Below are 14,986 nucleotides of genomic sequence, written 5' to 3'. Positions count from 1 at the left end.
CTTCTTAGCCCTGGGCTCAGTGAGCTTATTTTGCTGATTTGACTTCTAAATACTTATCCCCTCAGATGAGCAGATGGACAGTTGGTAGCCTGGCTTTCTGAGGTCCTGAGGGCCCTTCAGCCTAGGGAATTATGTATTCCAAGTTTAAATCTGTCCTCTGTGGTTTGGTTTATAATCTGAGGACAGTTCAGAATATGTAAAATCAAAACTTTTGGGTCAGAATGGTGCTGAGATTGCCATTCTTGCCCTCGGCTTGGGCTGTGCGAGGTGTTACAGAATGCTCAGTTCGTGGCAGAGCCATGTGTCTTTACCATCTGTGCATTTAGCCTGCTGCTCTCCTAGTTGCCATATTATATTTTTCTTGCTAGGACCTGTATGTTCAATGTCTACCACATGCTAGGATTTTGGACCACATGGAACATTGCTTTTTTTCCCATAGAGAGATGCGTTGCCCCTGGACTTTGGGAAATGCTCCTGTTTGTAAAGGTTTTTCATAATTCCTAGTAGTTCTGAGCAGGTGTTTTGCCTATCCTCTTTGTTGTTTGCCTTATATGTGCTTATTAAGTGTATGTATTAATGGCAAGTTGTCTACTGCTGTTCTACTGATGGCGGGTCTGGTAACAACCTCCCATTGAGAGTCCTCACAATAAGGGAAATCTTCTTACTTGCATCCCGTAGTTGCTAAATTGTAATATCAGTGCAGCCCACAAAAGATCATCTCACACAATAAGATTCTAATAAAATTATTCAGTAAATCTCTTTGAACATCTATTGTACTCTATGCTCTAGCTCCCTTCTGGGCCCCTTGCAGTGAGGCCTTACAATGAGATGTGTTAAAGACTATGCTGAGGGCTGATTTAGCTCAGGAAGTGATAGGGAAATTTTGGTTTTGAAAAATATATTACCAAAAGCTTGTTTTTTATTTGTTTTAGTGGACAAGGACCTGCTGCTTTGCTTTAAACGTCAAGATGAAGAAATTTAGTACTTCAAGAGTACATATTCATTTTTTTTTTCTACTTGGAAATAATGAATAATGGTTTCTATGGGCAAATGTGGTGTTGTTTTTTTTTTTTTTTAAATGTAGATCACATGTCTGTCATAGCACAGTGAGTAGTGGCAGGGGTTGTGCTATCCCCAAATGACTGATTATCTTCCCAGGCCCATCCCTAATAGGCTTGTGGCTTACAGGCAGCAGTCTCCACTCTGTGTTGTCCAGCACACCACTGAGAGATTGCCTTATGTGCCTATGGAGCTAGAGTTGTCCTTGTTGCCATGGAGGTTTATGATTCTGAGATCTGTTTTTGCTTTGCAGGAGCTGCTAAGTCGCACATCTCTTGAGACTCAGAAGCTCGATCTGATGACCGAAGTATCTGAGCTGAAGCTCAAGCTGGTTGGCATGGAGAAGGAGCAGAGAGAACAAGAGGAGAAGCAGAGAAAAGCAGAGGTGAGTGTGGTACACTAAATTCCAGGGGGACCCGTGCTGTCTTAAGTTCAGATGGTGGGAGCTATCCTGATGTAGACTCAGACCGTCTGGTCAAGCCTAAGCTTGGCCGCCGCTGGCCGCCAGAAACATCCATGCACTAGAGATGCAGTGATCTGTTAATACCAAGTTATCAGATTTTGCTGTGGCTGCAAATTTCAGCAATGCCCAAACCACCCAATTTTGGCTCTAAGGCTTTGCCCTCCCTCCAGCTGCTGACAGGGGTGGAAAGGGATGCAGTAGTGAGGGGAGGGTCAGACAAGATGTGAAGGGACACAAGATGTCCTCCATGAAGGCCAAGGTAATGACCAGGTACTGGGATGAAGTCAGGTGGCAAGCCACAGTCGCTACATCCAGGGAGTCTGATGTGCATTGCACGACCCTGATGGAGCCCTTAGATTACGTACAGTACTTCTTTTCTCCTGATGGGTCATGGGGTGAGCCCATGCACTGGCTTCTCTGAGAGAATGTTTTCCTGTTTTGTTGTGTTTTTATTTCCAGATTCAACATGCCATTGTCTAATGTTCTGGACTCCTTTTTTTTTTTTTTTTTTTTGAATAAACATTTAGAGACTTTTAGGCTCAGAGCTCTACTTTATTTTAGAGAGAACAGCCTGTTTGAACATTAGATAACCATCTTCTGTGTACTTCTACCTACAAGTCGTAGTATTCTCACTTGAAAATGTGAGATGTGGAAGGAAAATAGGCTTTAGGTTTGGAAACACCTTGGCTCAATTACCGGCCTAACTGCTTAATAGCTTTATGAACACCAAAAGTTGGCTACTTACTCTTTCTCAACTTCAGTTTCTTTAACTACAATGTAGATAACTATGTGAAGTCCACATAAAATCATGCAAGTTAAGTCACTATTATACAAACTGGCATTTCATAAGTAGTTGGTTTATTTTCAGCCCCCTTCTCCACTTAAGCATCTCCAAAATCTAAAGATGGATGTTGTTTCTTTCTAAAATTAAGTGAAAACGATATTGTGCACTGAAACCTGTCATATTTCTGCGTTTACTGTGTAAACACTGGTAATTGAGGCACTTCTAAAATGTAGGGCATATTTCTTGCATTGCTTTTGAGATCATGCTCATTAGTAAGAAGAATAGTTGCCAAATGATCTCTCCATTAAGCTGAGGACAGTGTCTCCTCGTGATTAAGTGTGCAGGCTCCTGAATCAGATCTCCTGGCTGTAATACAAGCTTAGCTCTTCAGCAGCTTTGTGATCTTAGGCAAGTAATTTAACCTCCAAACCTGTCTTTCTTCTTCTGTAAAATGGAGATAGTAATACATTCTTCCTGTTTCTTGGGTTGTTCTGAGTAAGGAGTGAGATAGCCTATGTTTAGTCCATAGTATAGTGCTGGACACATAGTAATAGCCAAGTTTTATTGATCTTTTACTGATCATGTTGTTAGGCACACTAGAAATGGAAATCTTGACTTAAATACCTTACTATATATGGTAAAGATCACACAGACTGAAACTTTACCTGTATGAAGTATTAGTTGGATGGATTCTACTTCTTAAATATTCACAGAGAAACAAATTTTCTATGGGTTACAGTTAATTTTACCAATGTTTCAAGATGTGTGATTACATGTGATTGTGCATTAGGGCTTTGAAGAAAGAATTCAACAGACTCTGTGAGAAGACTTTAAGGGGACAGACTCAACTCAAAACCACATAATTTTTTTTTTTAAATGGTGGAAGGGTTATTATGTCACAGAACTTGAAGAGTCCAGGGCTTAAAAATCTAGCAGCACTAGGTCCAGGTGACCTCACAATGTCATTAGAATCAGTCTTAGTATATCACTTGGTTCTGTTTTAGCCTTATTCTCAGGAAGGCTCTCCCCATGTGGGGACAGAGGTGGCCACCAACAACTCTAGGTCCTAGGAGCCTGGCCAATGGAGATTCTCCTTCTCAAAGGTTCTGACAAAAGCCCCAGGCTTGTGTCCTATAGGGGCAGTGGAGTCATATGCCTGTTTCTGAACCAGCCCCTGTAGGGAGCATGTACTCACGTATGCATGTGTGTGCACGTGGGAGCATTAGTGCGTCTGCGTGTGGAAGCGCGGAGGGCCAGCACCAAGCTGGCGCCTCAGTTCCTTTGTAGGGAAGACAGGAAGGAAGGAGAACTCCCACTTCCAGGCCACATCTAGTCAAAGCAGTCATTTTACCACTTGCTTTCTTTCTTTCCTTTTGGAAGGATTTTCAATCTGAGTTTTTTGTTTTTGTTTTCCATTAGGCTTTTCATTTCTGAGGCAACATCGAATCGGAGCTGCTGGCCTCAGTCCTATCAGATTAACAGCCCTTCCCAGTCGCTAGCACAAACATTAGCTTTCCACCTGGAGGAATTTTTTAGGCTGTTCAAACCTGTGATAATCAGTGAACAGCCACATGACCTGAAACACATTTTTCATTCTTGTAATTGAACAGAACCTTTGCTGGGATGCTCAGAACCTCCATATTGTCTGTAACTACCTGGATCCCCGTAGGCTTAAAAAACAGAGAGTGCTGCTTAAGCAGCACTATTGTCTTGTACATGGAGATGTTTATTTTGAATGAGACATTTAGCTAGCTGAGGTTACCAGAGGTTGTAGTTTCTGAGTAAAAGGAATGCTGATTTCCATTCTGCACACTGCTGTTTTTTCCAGTGTTTAGCCTAAGGCCTGATTGCTTGTGGTTTGGAAAAGGCAAAAACTTTTTTTTTCTTTTTCTTTTCTTTTTTTTTTTTTTGAGGTAGCCGGATCTGTAATAAGCTTCCCCTGTGTAGCTCTGGCTTTATCCTCAAATTCCATGTTATGTTTCGATGAAAAAGAAAAAGATGCTGTTAATGAGAGCATTGCAGGCTGTTCTGTCTGGTTCTGATTTCGCCCTCAGCCAGCACCGTGCTGCCTGGAGTTGTGGAAGTGATTACAGGTGGTCGTCTGTAAAGGCTGAGGACGTGAGGGGCAGGTTCCTGGTCAGATGGAGAGAACCCTGACAGCCAGCCATGCTCAGGAGTGCATCAGCGGCCTGAGTGAGATGTGGTGATTACTGGCTTTCCTGTATTTATTTTACTTTTTCCTTATCAGCCTTTGGCGATAAGGCTGATCATTTCAAGGAACCTAAGTTTGGATCAGTTAGCTTTACCCCAAAAGGCAGGACTGCAGAAGAGTGACTGACCTAGAATAAATATTGGAGGTAGGAGGATGGAATAGGAAAGAAAGAGATCCAGAGGCTAAGGAAAACCCCTAGGTGGTTCAGCTTGTGAAAGCCTTGGCCTTCAGACGGATCTTCCTTAGAGAAGGGACGCTGGCTTCCCTCAGCTTGGGGCTGCAGGGGCGCCTGTCACAGGTCCCTCTGTGGGGTCCAGAGGGTTTTGCTAGGAGTGTCGGAGCCGCTTGTGGAGGGTGAGCCCGGACCCAGCGTGCGCTGCGGTGTGAAGCCAGCCCAGTTGATCGGTGATGTGCAGGAGCATGAAGGGAGCCAGGAAGAACCCTTAGGATTTCCTGGCAAAAGTGCAATGTCTAACAGCCCTGGTGGTACAGCCACCCCTTCTCTCTTCCTGCGGAGGGGGGCCCTTGGAAGGGATGAGGTCTGGTTTCTGACGGGGAACCGGATGACGGTCTTGGAGCTCAGGGCAAGGGCTGGGAAGATTGTATTTTCTCAGAGAAGAGATGGCCTGATGAGGAGCGTTTTATTCCTCTTTTCATCCTGTTTTATCTTATTTACTTATTTTTATTAACATAGAAAATACTCTCCAATAATTCAAAATAGTTAAAAGTTCAAAAAGGTATATAGAGCAAAAAGTCTCCTTCAATGTCTGTTCCTCAGCCAGTCGTCAGGAACCAATGTTATCTGTTTATTTTTTAAGTTTCCAGAGTTATTTTATGCATGGATGAGCAAATTTGGTAGAATATCTGTCTGTATCTATAAATATATGCACACACATACCTTCCCCCTCATTGAAAAACACTCCCTCACTCATATTTATGTATGCTTGTTATTCCTTTATCTGCCTATGCTCTAATTTATTTAACCAGTTCTCTCTTGATAAATTTTTAAGTTGTTTCTAAGTATTTGCTATTATAAGTCATGCTTATACATGCGTGAGAATATTGAAGTGGAACCGATGAGACAAAGGGTACACACATTTGAAATTTTGACAGACATTTCCAAATCGCCCTGTAGACTACAGATGTTACATTTTTACCTGTGATTTAGAAGAGTTCCAGGACAGTATTAAACTGAACGTAAAGGAAGCGAGAGAAAAAGGAGTAAGTGAAACTGTGAACAAATTCAGCAGGAAGGATGGGGTGGGAAAGACTCTGATTAGGGGAGGTGCCCAGTAGTTTTACATAGAAAAGAACCATAAAAAAAGAACTTGATGGTTGGCAAAGCAGGAGTAAATGAGCAGAGATTACAATGCAGAACAGCAATTAGAACCTCATAAATGTCACCTGGACTTCATGATGTGGGACCCAAGAATGGAAGAAACAGACCTGTTAAGAGAGGTGATCGGCTAGGCCTGTAGAGAGGGATTATAAAAGTAAGTTGAAATGCCAAACCTGAGGATGGACATGCTGGACAAGAACAACACCACAGGGGTGGCGAGACTTAAAGGGCAGTGTCCCAGCAGAGCCGGGGTGTACCTCCTAGTCACACTAAGCAGGGGAGGGAAATGCACCCCTGATGCAGATCCCAGACTGGCGGAAGCTGACGAGGGGCAGCGATGGAGCGGGGCAGTGATTTGGGTAACTCCTAAGACTCTCCTCTGACTAAACTCTTAAGTATTTGAATTGGCTCTTGGTCCCTTCTCCCCTTGGTGTAGTTTTTATCCAGAGGGCAAATAAAGAAACTGGGAAAACTACCAATATAACTGTTTTGAAACAAAGGGAGAAACTAGTTTATGATGTAAAAGTGATGGGCACCTTGAGAAAGAGTGGTCATTGCCATTTGAGAGTTCATGACAGTGAGGGAGGAAAAAATGAGACGTAGATAGTCATGAATATTGCAAATCATAACTTTGAAAGTTCAGAAAGAAATTAGAAGATGACTTGAGAATATGGAACTACTTTAAAATAACATAGTCTTGATTCCACAATCTCACAAATAATACCAATAAATAATAGCATGCAATAAAAACAAACAGCTTAGAGGTACCTTGCGAGAAGCTCATTGTCAAAGGGGCTAGTACAAAAGACAGAAAGGACAAATCAAAGTGCACCTGCACAAACAGCACCAGGAAGGGCAAACCCCAACCAAAGGACAATGCTGGGGACAACAGAAAGGCTTTCTGTTAAAAGTTACGTTCTCAATAAGGTCAAAGGAAGAATGGACTCGATTCCACTGCTGCCTCTGATGGGTGCAAAGAACTTAGGACAGTTGGTCCCCAAACTTCTGGCTGTAAGCAAACTTTAAGGGATCCAGTGATTTGTTTAAAAATTAAAAGTAAAGCTCCTCCTCCCCCCCCCTCCTCCTTTTCCTCCCCTTCTCCCTCCTCCTCCTTCTTCTACATGACAAAGTTAGATGGGCTTTACAAAATTTAGCCTATTGAGTTTGGGGTCAACCCTATGATGGTTTGTGAGAACCTAGAGGTCAGAGTAGAGAGCCTTGTCCACTGAGAGTGAGTTACGCCAGGCTGACCTCATTGGCCTGGCTGAGAACGCGTCTTGTAGTGGTAGAGCTGGTCAATTCTCGCTCCAGTGAGGCATTGCAAAAACATTGTTCGGAACAGTCTCATGGATAAGATAGTGGAATATAGGATGAATGTAAAACTAGGTGTATTAGTACCCAAATGACTAAAGGTATATACAGGCAGAGGTAAAAGTAGGTTTACAGTTGTTTGTATGGAAAATAATACAATAAGTAATAATACAAGAATAAGTTGTGTTTCATGTACTCACAACTGTAAACCTATTTTTGCCCTACCCTGTGTACTATATTAGTACCTGAAGACAGGCTTGAAAGATTTTTCTGCAGAGGGTAATGGTAATCTGCCCTTAGCCCTTCTGCCTGTTTAGCATTTTTAGTCTATAATTTGGATGTTGATAGAGAAGTTCTTAATGTTGTGATGACAAGAAGCCAAAGAAAAACAAAATGGATCAGTTGATGCAGGAATTCTTAAGAATTACTTGATTTTGATGATCCTTAAAGTTTGCTTACAGCCAGAGGTTTGGGGACTGCTGTCCTAAGTTCTTTGCACCCATCAGAGATACCAGTGGAATCGCGCCCATTCTTCCTTTGACCTAACGGAGAATGTAACTTTACACGAAGCCTTTCTGTTGTCCCCAGCATTGTCCTTCAGTTGGGGGTTTGCCCTTCCTGGTGCTGTGTGTGCAGGTGCGCTTTGATTTGTCCTTTCTGTCTTTTGTACTAGCCCCTTTGACAATGAGCTTCTCTCAAGGTACCTCTGAGGTACCTGGAGGAATAGAGAGGTTGCCAGAAAAAGGGTAAAAGAGATCAGAAGAACCTAAAAGTGCAGCATCACTGAAGGCAAGGAGAGGCATGAAATACTCCAAGAGGGAGCCGAGTCATTTGCAGGCAGAGAGCATGCCTGTGGGTTTCACCAGGCGGACAGCACCCAGGGAGAGCGGTGCCCCTAGGGTGGTGGAAGCAAAGCTTGTCTGCCTGGGGGCAGGGAATGAGGTGATGAAAATCAGGGACAGCAGCATCCTCATTTGAGAGGTTTATCAACAGAGGGAACAAAAGGAGGGAGAAGGCAGTGAAGTTCTAGAAAATTATGAAAGAGACGAGAGCAGGGCAGAGCCCGAGGACTAAGTGCGTGTGCCAGGACATGCGGGCTGCTGGGCTTTTGTTGTCAGGAATTAATGTCACACGGGCCTTAATGGCGTCCCATGACCACTAGATCTCCCCTAATGTTTTCCCAGTTTCTCTTGTTGATGTCTTATAAGTCAGTTGATGGTACAAGGAGAAGCAGTGAAGGAAGCAAACTCATGTTTCTCACTGCCTCCCCTGTGCTAGGTGCCACACTAGGTGCCACGCTAGGTGCCACGCCAGGTGCTCAGGGGGCTCACCTAGATCTCACTTGATTTAATTCTCCCAACAACCCTAGGAGGTAGTGAGACCCTCGTTCTACAAATTTGGAAACTAAACTTGGAAAGGTTTCATAACTCCTAAGTCACACAGAAAAAAAGTGACAGTCTGGCATGAAACGTAGGCCTGTGCAAGTTCAAAGCCTGTGCACTTTTCACTGCATCACATGATGTCACTCCTCATAACTTAGCCAGACGTGACAGGCTGAGTCTCCCTCTTCAGGGAGATGCAGGCCAGTCTTCACCTTGGGAATTGTTTTCAACTCCATCTTTGATTGGCCTGCCATCCTTCCTCCTGCCCCAGGGTTTTGGTGAGAAGGTTGGATGTTAAAAAACATAACAAACGAAAAAATAAAACTCCACGCTAATTGATATCCAGCCTCAGCTGCATTGGCCCCATCCTGGGTATTGCTTTTTCCACACCTGACTTTCCTTTTCTCATGCCTCACAATAACTATTCTAAATCTGTACTCGCTGTTGCTTCACTGTGTCCTTTTAGCAGGCAACCTTGCCACCTTTTCTACAAAGAAGGTCAAGGCCATTTGGGAGGATCTCCCTTAACTTCCTGTTTTTCATTTGGAAACCTATGTGAACCCCCAACTTGCTTTCCCTTTGTGCTTAGCCAAGCCCTCCGCCTGGCGGTGTTGATTCCTGCTCCTCTCCTCCCTCTGTAACTCCTCCTCCTCCAACTTCTTCATCCTCCTAGGTCGTCCTAGAACCTACCAGCTAAATGATGAAAGCTCCAAAAGGCTGAGACTTCTTAGAAGAAAAAGCATGGAGAAACTGAATGTAGATGGTCTTTTTCTATTTAGTACCTTCCAGTGATGGCCAAGGCCAAGAGCAGCAGGGACAGAGCTAGACTGTGACTCTTAGAGGCTGAGGCCAGACAGGCAGGAGTCCTCTGCCCTTGTTCAGCATCTGAGCTAAGGCAGCGAGGGGTTCAGAACTCAGAGGCACACGGAACAAAGACGAAGTCAGAGCCCAGGATCTGCACTGGGACGTAGGTAAGAGCTCAGAGGGCAGGTATAATCTCGCCCACAAGTCAGTGTCCCATCAGGGTTCAGAGACCAGCAACAGTTGAAGGAGGGTAAAGGTCTGGGGTCTGGGCATTTACTCAGGTGCACCAGGGTCACCTTGACTTTTCACCCCAATCCTCTGGTCTCTATAGGGAAATACCTTGTTAGACAGATGACCCTGAGGGAAGACAACCCGGGGCTGTCTGTGGGTTAAATCAGGTGAACCTGTTCAAGGGGAGAGTGACTGGGAGACCAGCAGCTGCTTGTGATAAAGTCATAAGCAATCCCAGTCCAAATGGCACCCCTGGAGAGGAGAGCAGGCTGGCGTGGGGGCCTTAGCCCAGCACCCTTTCAGCTACAAACTGTCCCCTACTCCCTCAGTCTCCCTTCTACATTTGAAAAAGGGATTTATAGCCCTGCTGGTGTGTCTCAGTTGGTTGGGCATCATCCTGCAAAGAGAAAGGTTGCCAGTTTGATTCCCAGTGAGGGCACATGCCTGGGTTACAGGTTCGGTCCCTGGTTGTGTCGTGTACAAGAGGCAGCTGATCGATGTTTCTCTCTCACATTGCTATTTCTCTCCCTGTCTTTCTCCCGCCCTCCAAAATAAATAAAGAAATAAAGAAATAAATAAGATCTTTAAAAACTGGTGAGGGACGGGGTGGCAGTGTTGACTTAGAGAACAAGATAGGGAGTGAGAGCTTTTCTTGTTTTAGACAACGCTGTCGCTGTTGGGGATGGACAACCCCTTCTAGCCTGTCTGGGTAGTTCCCGTGGTGCCGAGGGGCAAACTTCTCAACAGCACATGCCTTTGCTGAGGATGTCAGTGAAGGTGGATAGAGAGGGGGCTAAACAGTTCAACTGGCTGCTCTTTGCCCACCTCTGCTCTGCTCTATTGCCAACTGTCTCCTTAAATCCCTATCCCTGACTGTAGGCTGGTCACAGTCCTCCCCAAACTCTGGGTTCCTTACCGCCACAGGTGGCATCCTCGCCTGCTCCCTGGGCCATGACTCCATCTCCTTCACTCCTGCACCAGGGAAGGGGTCTCGAATGCGGCTGCTCGGCATCCCTGAGTCTCGTCCCCCGTTCCTCTTCACCCAGGCAGAGTCAGTCACTCACTGCTCCCTGAGAGCCCTGCGGTTTCCTTGGCTACCTGTTGTGACTGATTATTTTGTGTGTCTGTCTCCACTTGCTCGTGAGTGCCATTGGTCTCTGTAAGAGTGACACTAAATGTCTGTGGAGTAGGTAAAGGAAAACTCAGGAGAGCTGTTAGTGAAGCACCCGGAACTGAGTAGGTGTGAATTCCAAGGATTGCAGTTATTCTCAAACTTGCCATAAAAGGCCATAATGTTCTTGAAGCGGCAGGGGAGTCGGGTTTGGAGTGGGAGATGAAGGGGTAGGGTTTGGTGTGGCATGCGAGGGAGAGTTTAGGGTTGGAAGCGTATTAGCGTGCATGAGCATGGCGTGTGTCCTGTGTCACCTGCACACAGGGGTTGGTGTGTTTTGGGGGGAGTTGACGTGTGAAGCACGGGGGTGTGAATAGAGGGGGTGTGTCCATATGTGCCTCTTCCTCTGCTGTGGCTAGACCCTGTGCCTCAGATGTTGACATGCAAGCATGCCCTCCCCACCCCCGCCCCGTGCCGTAGGTCACAAGGAGCTGTCAGGTGTTTGTTCAAATGCAGGGCTGGCCCAGGGATGGGTCAGGCCTCAGGAAAAGTGCTGTGTCTTTTGGTTCCTATAAAGAAAGTGGGTGGTCACAAACAGCCCCCCCACTGCTCACCCTCTGTACCCTTCCTTCCGTGCTGCTCCCTTAGGGAATTCAGTGTCTGAGAGCTGACTGACCCTGAGTGCTCGTTCTCCTTTCTCTTCCTTCCTACAGTCAGTTCTGAATGTGATCAGTGAGCTGCAAGAGCAGATGTGTAGGCTGCAGCTGGACATCCACAGGCAGATTCAACAGCGCCTCTTACTCAGTAGGGACCACCCTGAGGAGGTGGCTGCCAGCGATGGTGTGGCCGAGCCCCAGGCCTGCAGCCAGGACTGTGCCCGTTGGGAGGGGTCACCTGTAGGAACCACACTTAAGTATATCAGAGCATGCGTGTGCGGGGTGTGTCGCTGGTGGCGGGGCTGGGGTTTTGCCTAACCAGAACAGCGTGCCGTGGCTTAACAGGGATGTGTTGTTACCTCGGGCGGAATTTGAGACTCACACACTCCCTCCAGATGTGCACTGCGCTCTGTGACCCTCACTGAGCAGGGTCTGAGCAGGTGAGGCCAACCCTTGGACAGGTGGCTCACTCATCTCCCTCAGGACTGGGAGTGGGTCCTGGGCATTTGTGCAAAAGGAAGCCTCAGGACTGCCCAGCCCACGTACACTTCAGACACTGATGCCTGCTTCTGGGCTGGGAGAAGAAGTGAAATTTCATCTCTCATGGCTTTGTTGTTTTGTTTTTTTTTAATGGCTTTATGAAAGAATCATTTCAAGTTTATTTTTGAAGAGGTTTATCCCCAGCGAGAACATAGAATTCACGTTTCTACTTGCTGTGTTGATTAAGTCATCATCTGAATGTCGCCACATAATCACATTAAAGGGATTTCACCACCTCTGGGCCCTGCAGACTGGCATTGTGGACTTGGCCGCTCACACTGATGTGAGCTAAGCCGGTGATGGCTGCTGTACAGAGATGAGCCTGCGCCCCCTATGTCCACTGTTGGAGGACTTGGAAGGCCAAGAGAAAGTTCAGGTCGCAGTAGCCGTGAGCGATGCAGAGGGCCGGCCTCAGCCCTGCAGGAGGTTACCAGGGTCCGTACTCAACTAGGGAATATGCTGAAAATCCCTGCCCAGACCTAGGCATTAGGGGAGGCACTCAATGGGGAAGATTTTCTCCTACATTAAAGGATATAGGGGGGAAAATGAGAGTTAAGACATAAATGTAGATTTGGATAGGGAAGCCCCGAGAAGGTGCCGGGGCATGTTGAGTGGTTACCCCAGAAAAGCTTCTAAAGGAAGTTAAAGTGTGCACCAGCGTTTATAGCCGATGATGGACATCAGATAGCTTAGAAGAAGAACTGCCAAAGAGGTTACGAGAGCCCAGAGATCTTCATGCTCTGTGTCCCCATAGTGGCAGCCCCTCAGGCAATAGCCTGCACACTCTGGTTCTCTGCCAGCAGGCCTGGAGGCCCTGTGGGCAGGGCCAGAAATGTTCTCAGAAAATGGTCTTGGATCAGCTGCAAGTCCCTGCAGGCCTGGAAAGCTAACGTGGCAGATCATGGATGCGGTACTCTTAGCATGGAAGCTGTTTTTTTTGTTTGTTTGTTTTGTTTTTTGTTTTTAAGGGCATCAACAAATGCTCCCCTCAGCTATAAGAAAATCTTAATAAATTATCATACAAAATTCAACTGTAAGCGATGTAACTTTCTGGTGGATTGTCTCAGAATGCAAAGAGCTCCAGGCCAGTTAAAAGATGACTTGAATTTCATGGTTCCATTTATCAGGAAATAGTGCATACCTGCTATTGCCAGAGATTAGCAGAACTTCTCATGGAGTTCAGTGTAGGTAAAGTAGCCATTAGCAGTCACACCAGCAAATGTTTACTTGCGAGTGGTGTGGGGGAGATGTCCAGGATGCCGCGGGAGGGCAGAGCAGGGGCGCCTGACGGAGGGTGGAGGCTGGGACAGCTTTGCTGAGGGAGGCCTGAAGGGCAGGGGTTAGCCTGGCCAGCAGTTCCCGACAGAGGGAATAGTGCGTGTGAAGGCCCAAGTCAGAAAGAGGAACCAAAAAGTTCCCAGTGTGGCTGGAGCATAACCAGTAAACAGGGTACTGTGCGAGGCAGACAGCACGCCAGGGTCAGGCCAGCCTGTGCTGGTCATGGTATAGTTCACGAACTTTGGAAAGCAGGGTTGTGCCAGGATCAGGTTTGTGTTTTAATGGTATTGTTCCCTTGGATGCTATAGGGGTCAGTGGATTCAAGAAGGTCAAGACGACAAAGGAGCAACCAATGAAGGGACTGTGCAGGCTGTTAACACTAACAGCCAGACCAGAGCAGGGTGTCATGTTGGAGACAATGAGAGATTCACATTATTTCCTTGGAAGGAGAGTTAACAAGGCTTAGGGATGAATGACACATATAGGAGGAAGCGGAGAGGAGATGCCCAGGATGGATCCCAGGTTTTGCACGAGCAATTTGGTGGATGGAGCTGCCATTTAGTGAGCTAGGGAAGTCTAAGAGGGGCTATTAGGAGTTCCCCTTGGGCCCACACAGTCATGAGATGCTTAAATGCCATCCACATGGAGAGGTTAAGTAGGAAGTTTGTTAGATGAGTCTGGAGTTCAGGAAGTCTATGCAAGTGATCACTTTTATGCTAATTTTTCTGATAGGAGCCAGTCAGCAGGGCCAATTGTTAAAGGACCCTTGGTTTGGGTCAAGGTCCCATCTTTGCTGAAGGGATGGTTTGGAAAGCAGGGGCCCTGGAGTCAGAAGATGCGGGCCTGCACTCCAGCTCTACCATGGGCAAGTTGTTAAAACATCACTTCCCCACTCAGAAATCTTCGGTGGCTCCTTACTGTCCACACAGTGGCATCAGAACCCCTTATATTCTCATCCAAAGCCTTCTCAGCAGGCCCTACCTTATCTTCCGGACCTCATCTCCCATCCTCTCCCCCTCGCCTCTCCCTCCCTCCTTTCTTTAAATCAACCCCCTCCTCTGAACTGGAACACTCAGACTGGCCTCTGTACTTGGTACTTAGCATTTGTTTCCCGTGTTTTATGTCTATCCTGCTGGCTGCACTTCCTCTGTGAAGCCTTTCAGGATCACTAAACCCTCCTCAGGGTTTCTCAACCCTCACTGAGCACAAAAAGATGCTCCCAATTAACCTGCTTCCAGCTACTTTGTAAGGAGCTTCCTCATTTCCACGTCTCTTTTCCCCTTGCTCCCAAGCCCTACCTGTCCTGCTCCTACACATATGCGTATGAGGCAGGCCTACCCCACATAGGGCATGGGTGTCAGGAAGGGCCAGGCAGAACAGCTCTAAAAATAAGTAGACAACTTTATCTTTCTTACATCAAGAATTCTCTGGCCTTTGTTTCTAAATGGCCACACAGCTTCTGAAACAGCACCACATTTAAAGATTCAAACCTCAGTGTGGAGCCTGCTGTGGTTGCTCCTGCCCTGGGCATCCTCTGTGCACGGCCTTAACCAGGGTTGTAGATCCAGGGAACAGCATCCTGCTTGGTCACCGTCAGAAATTTGTCTTTCTCCCCATCTCCCTAGGAGTTACTGCAAGAGCTCAAGCACCTCAAAATCAAAGTGGAAGAGTTGGAAAATGAACGGAATCAGTATGAGTGGAAGCTGAAGGCCACTAAGGTAAAGGGCAGTTCTGATGCTCATGGGGAGGCATTGAGGCCCAGCAGGGGGAGTGTCTGTGTTTAAACTCTGGTTTGGCAAGAGCCCAAGATGGAAAA

At 46.4% G+C, this 14,986-nt stretch overlaps 1 protein-coding gene across 1 annotated transcript in view; it reads left to right on the top strand.

The window, feature by feature from the left end:
- Window positions 1-14,986, top strand: part of PPFIBP2 (PPFIA binding protein 2) — a 127,746-nt gene that overhangs the window by 83,457 nt on the left and 29,303 nt on the right. Inside the window, exons 7-9 of the mRNA XM_054583167.1 lie at window positions 1,313-1,444; window positions 11,410-11,592; window positions 14,796-14,888. Of these exons, the coding sequence (XP_054439142.1) occupies window positions 1,313-1,444; window positions 11,410-11,592; window positions 14,796-14,888 (408 nt within the window). The remainder of the gene's footprint in view (window positions 1-1,312; window positions 1,445-11,409; window positions 11,593-14,795; window positions 14,889-14,986) is intronic.

The sequence above is a fragment of the Pteronotus mesoamericanus genome, unplaced genomic scaffold (genome assembly GCF_021234165.1).
Source record: "Pteronotus mesoamericanus isolate MK-2021 breed Mesoamerican mustached bat unplaced genomic scaffold, CSHL_Meso_final contig_1189, whole genome shotgun sequence".
NCBI lineage: Eukaryota > Metazoa > Chordata > Mammalia > Chiroptera > Mormoopidae > Pteronotus > Pteronotus mesoamericanus.
Note: the sequence above shows the minus strand (reverse complement) of the source record. Positions and strands in the feature narration are given on the sequence as shown.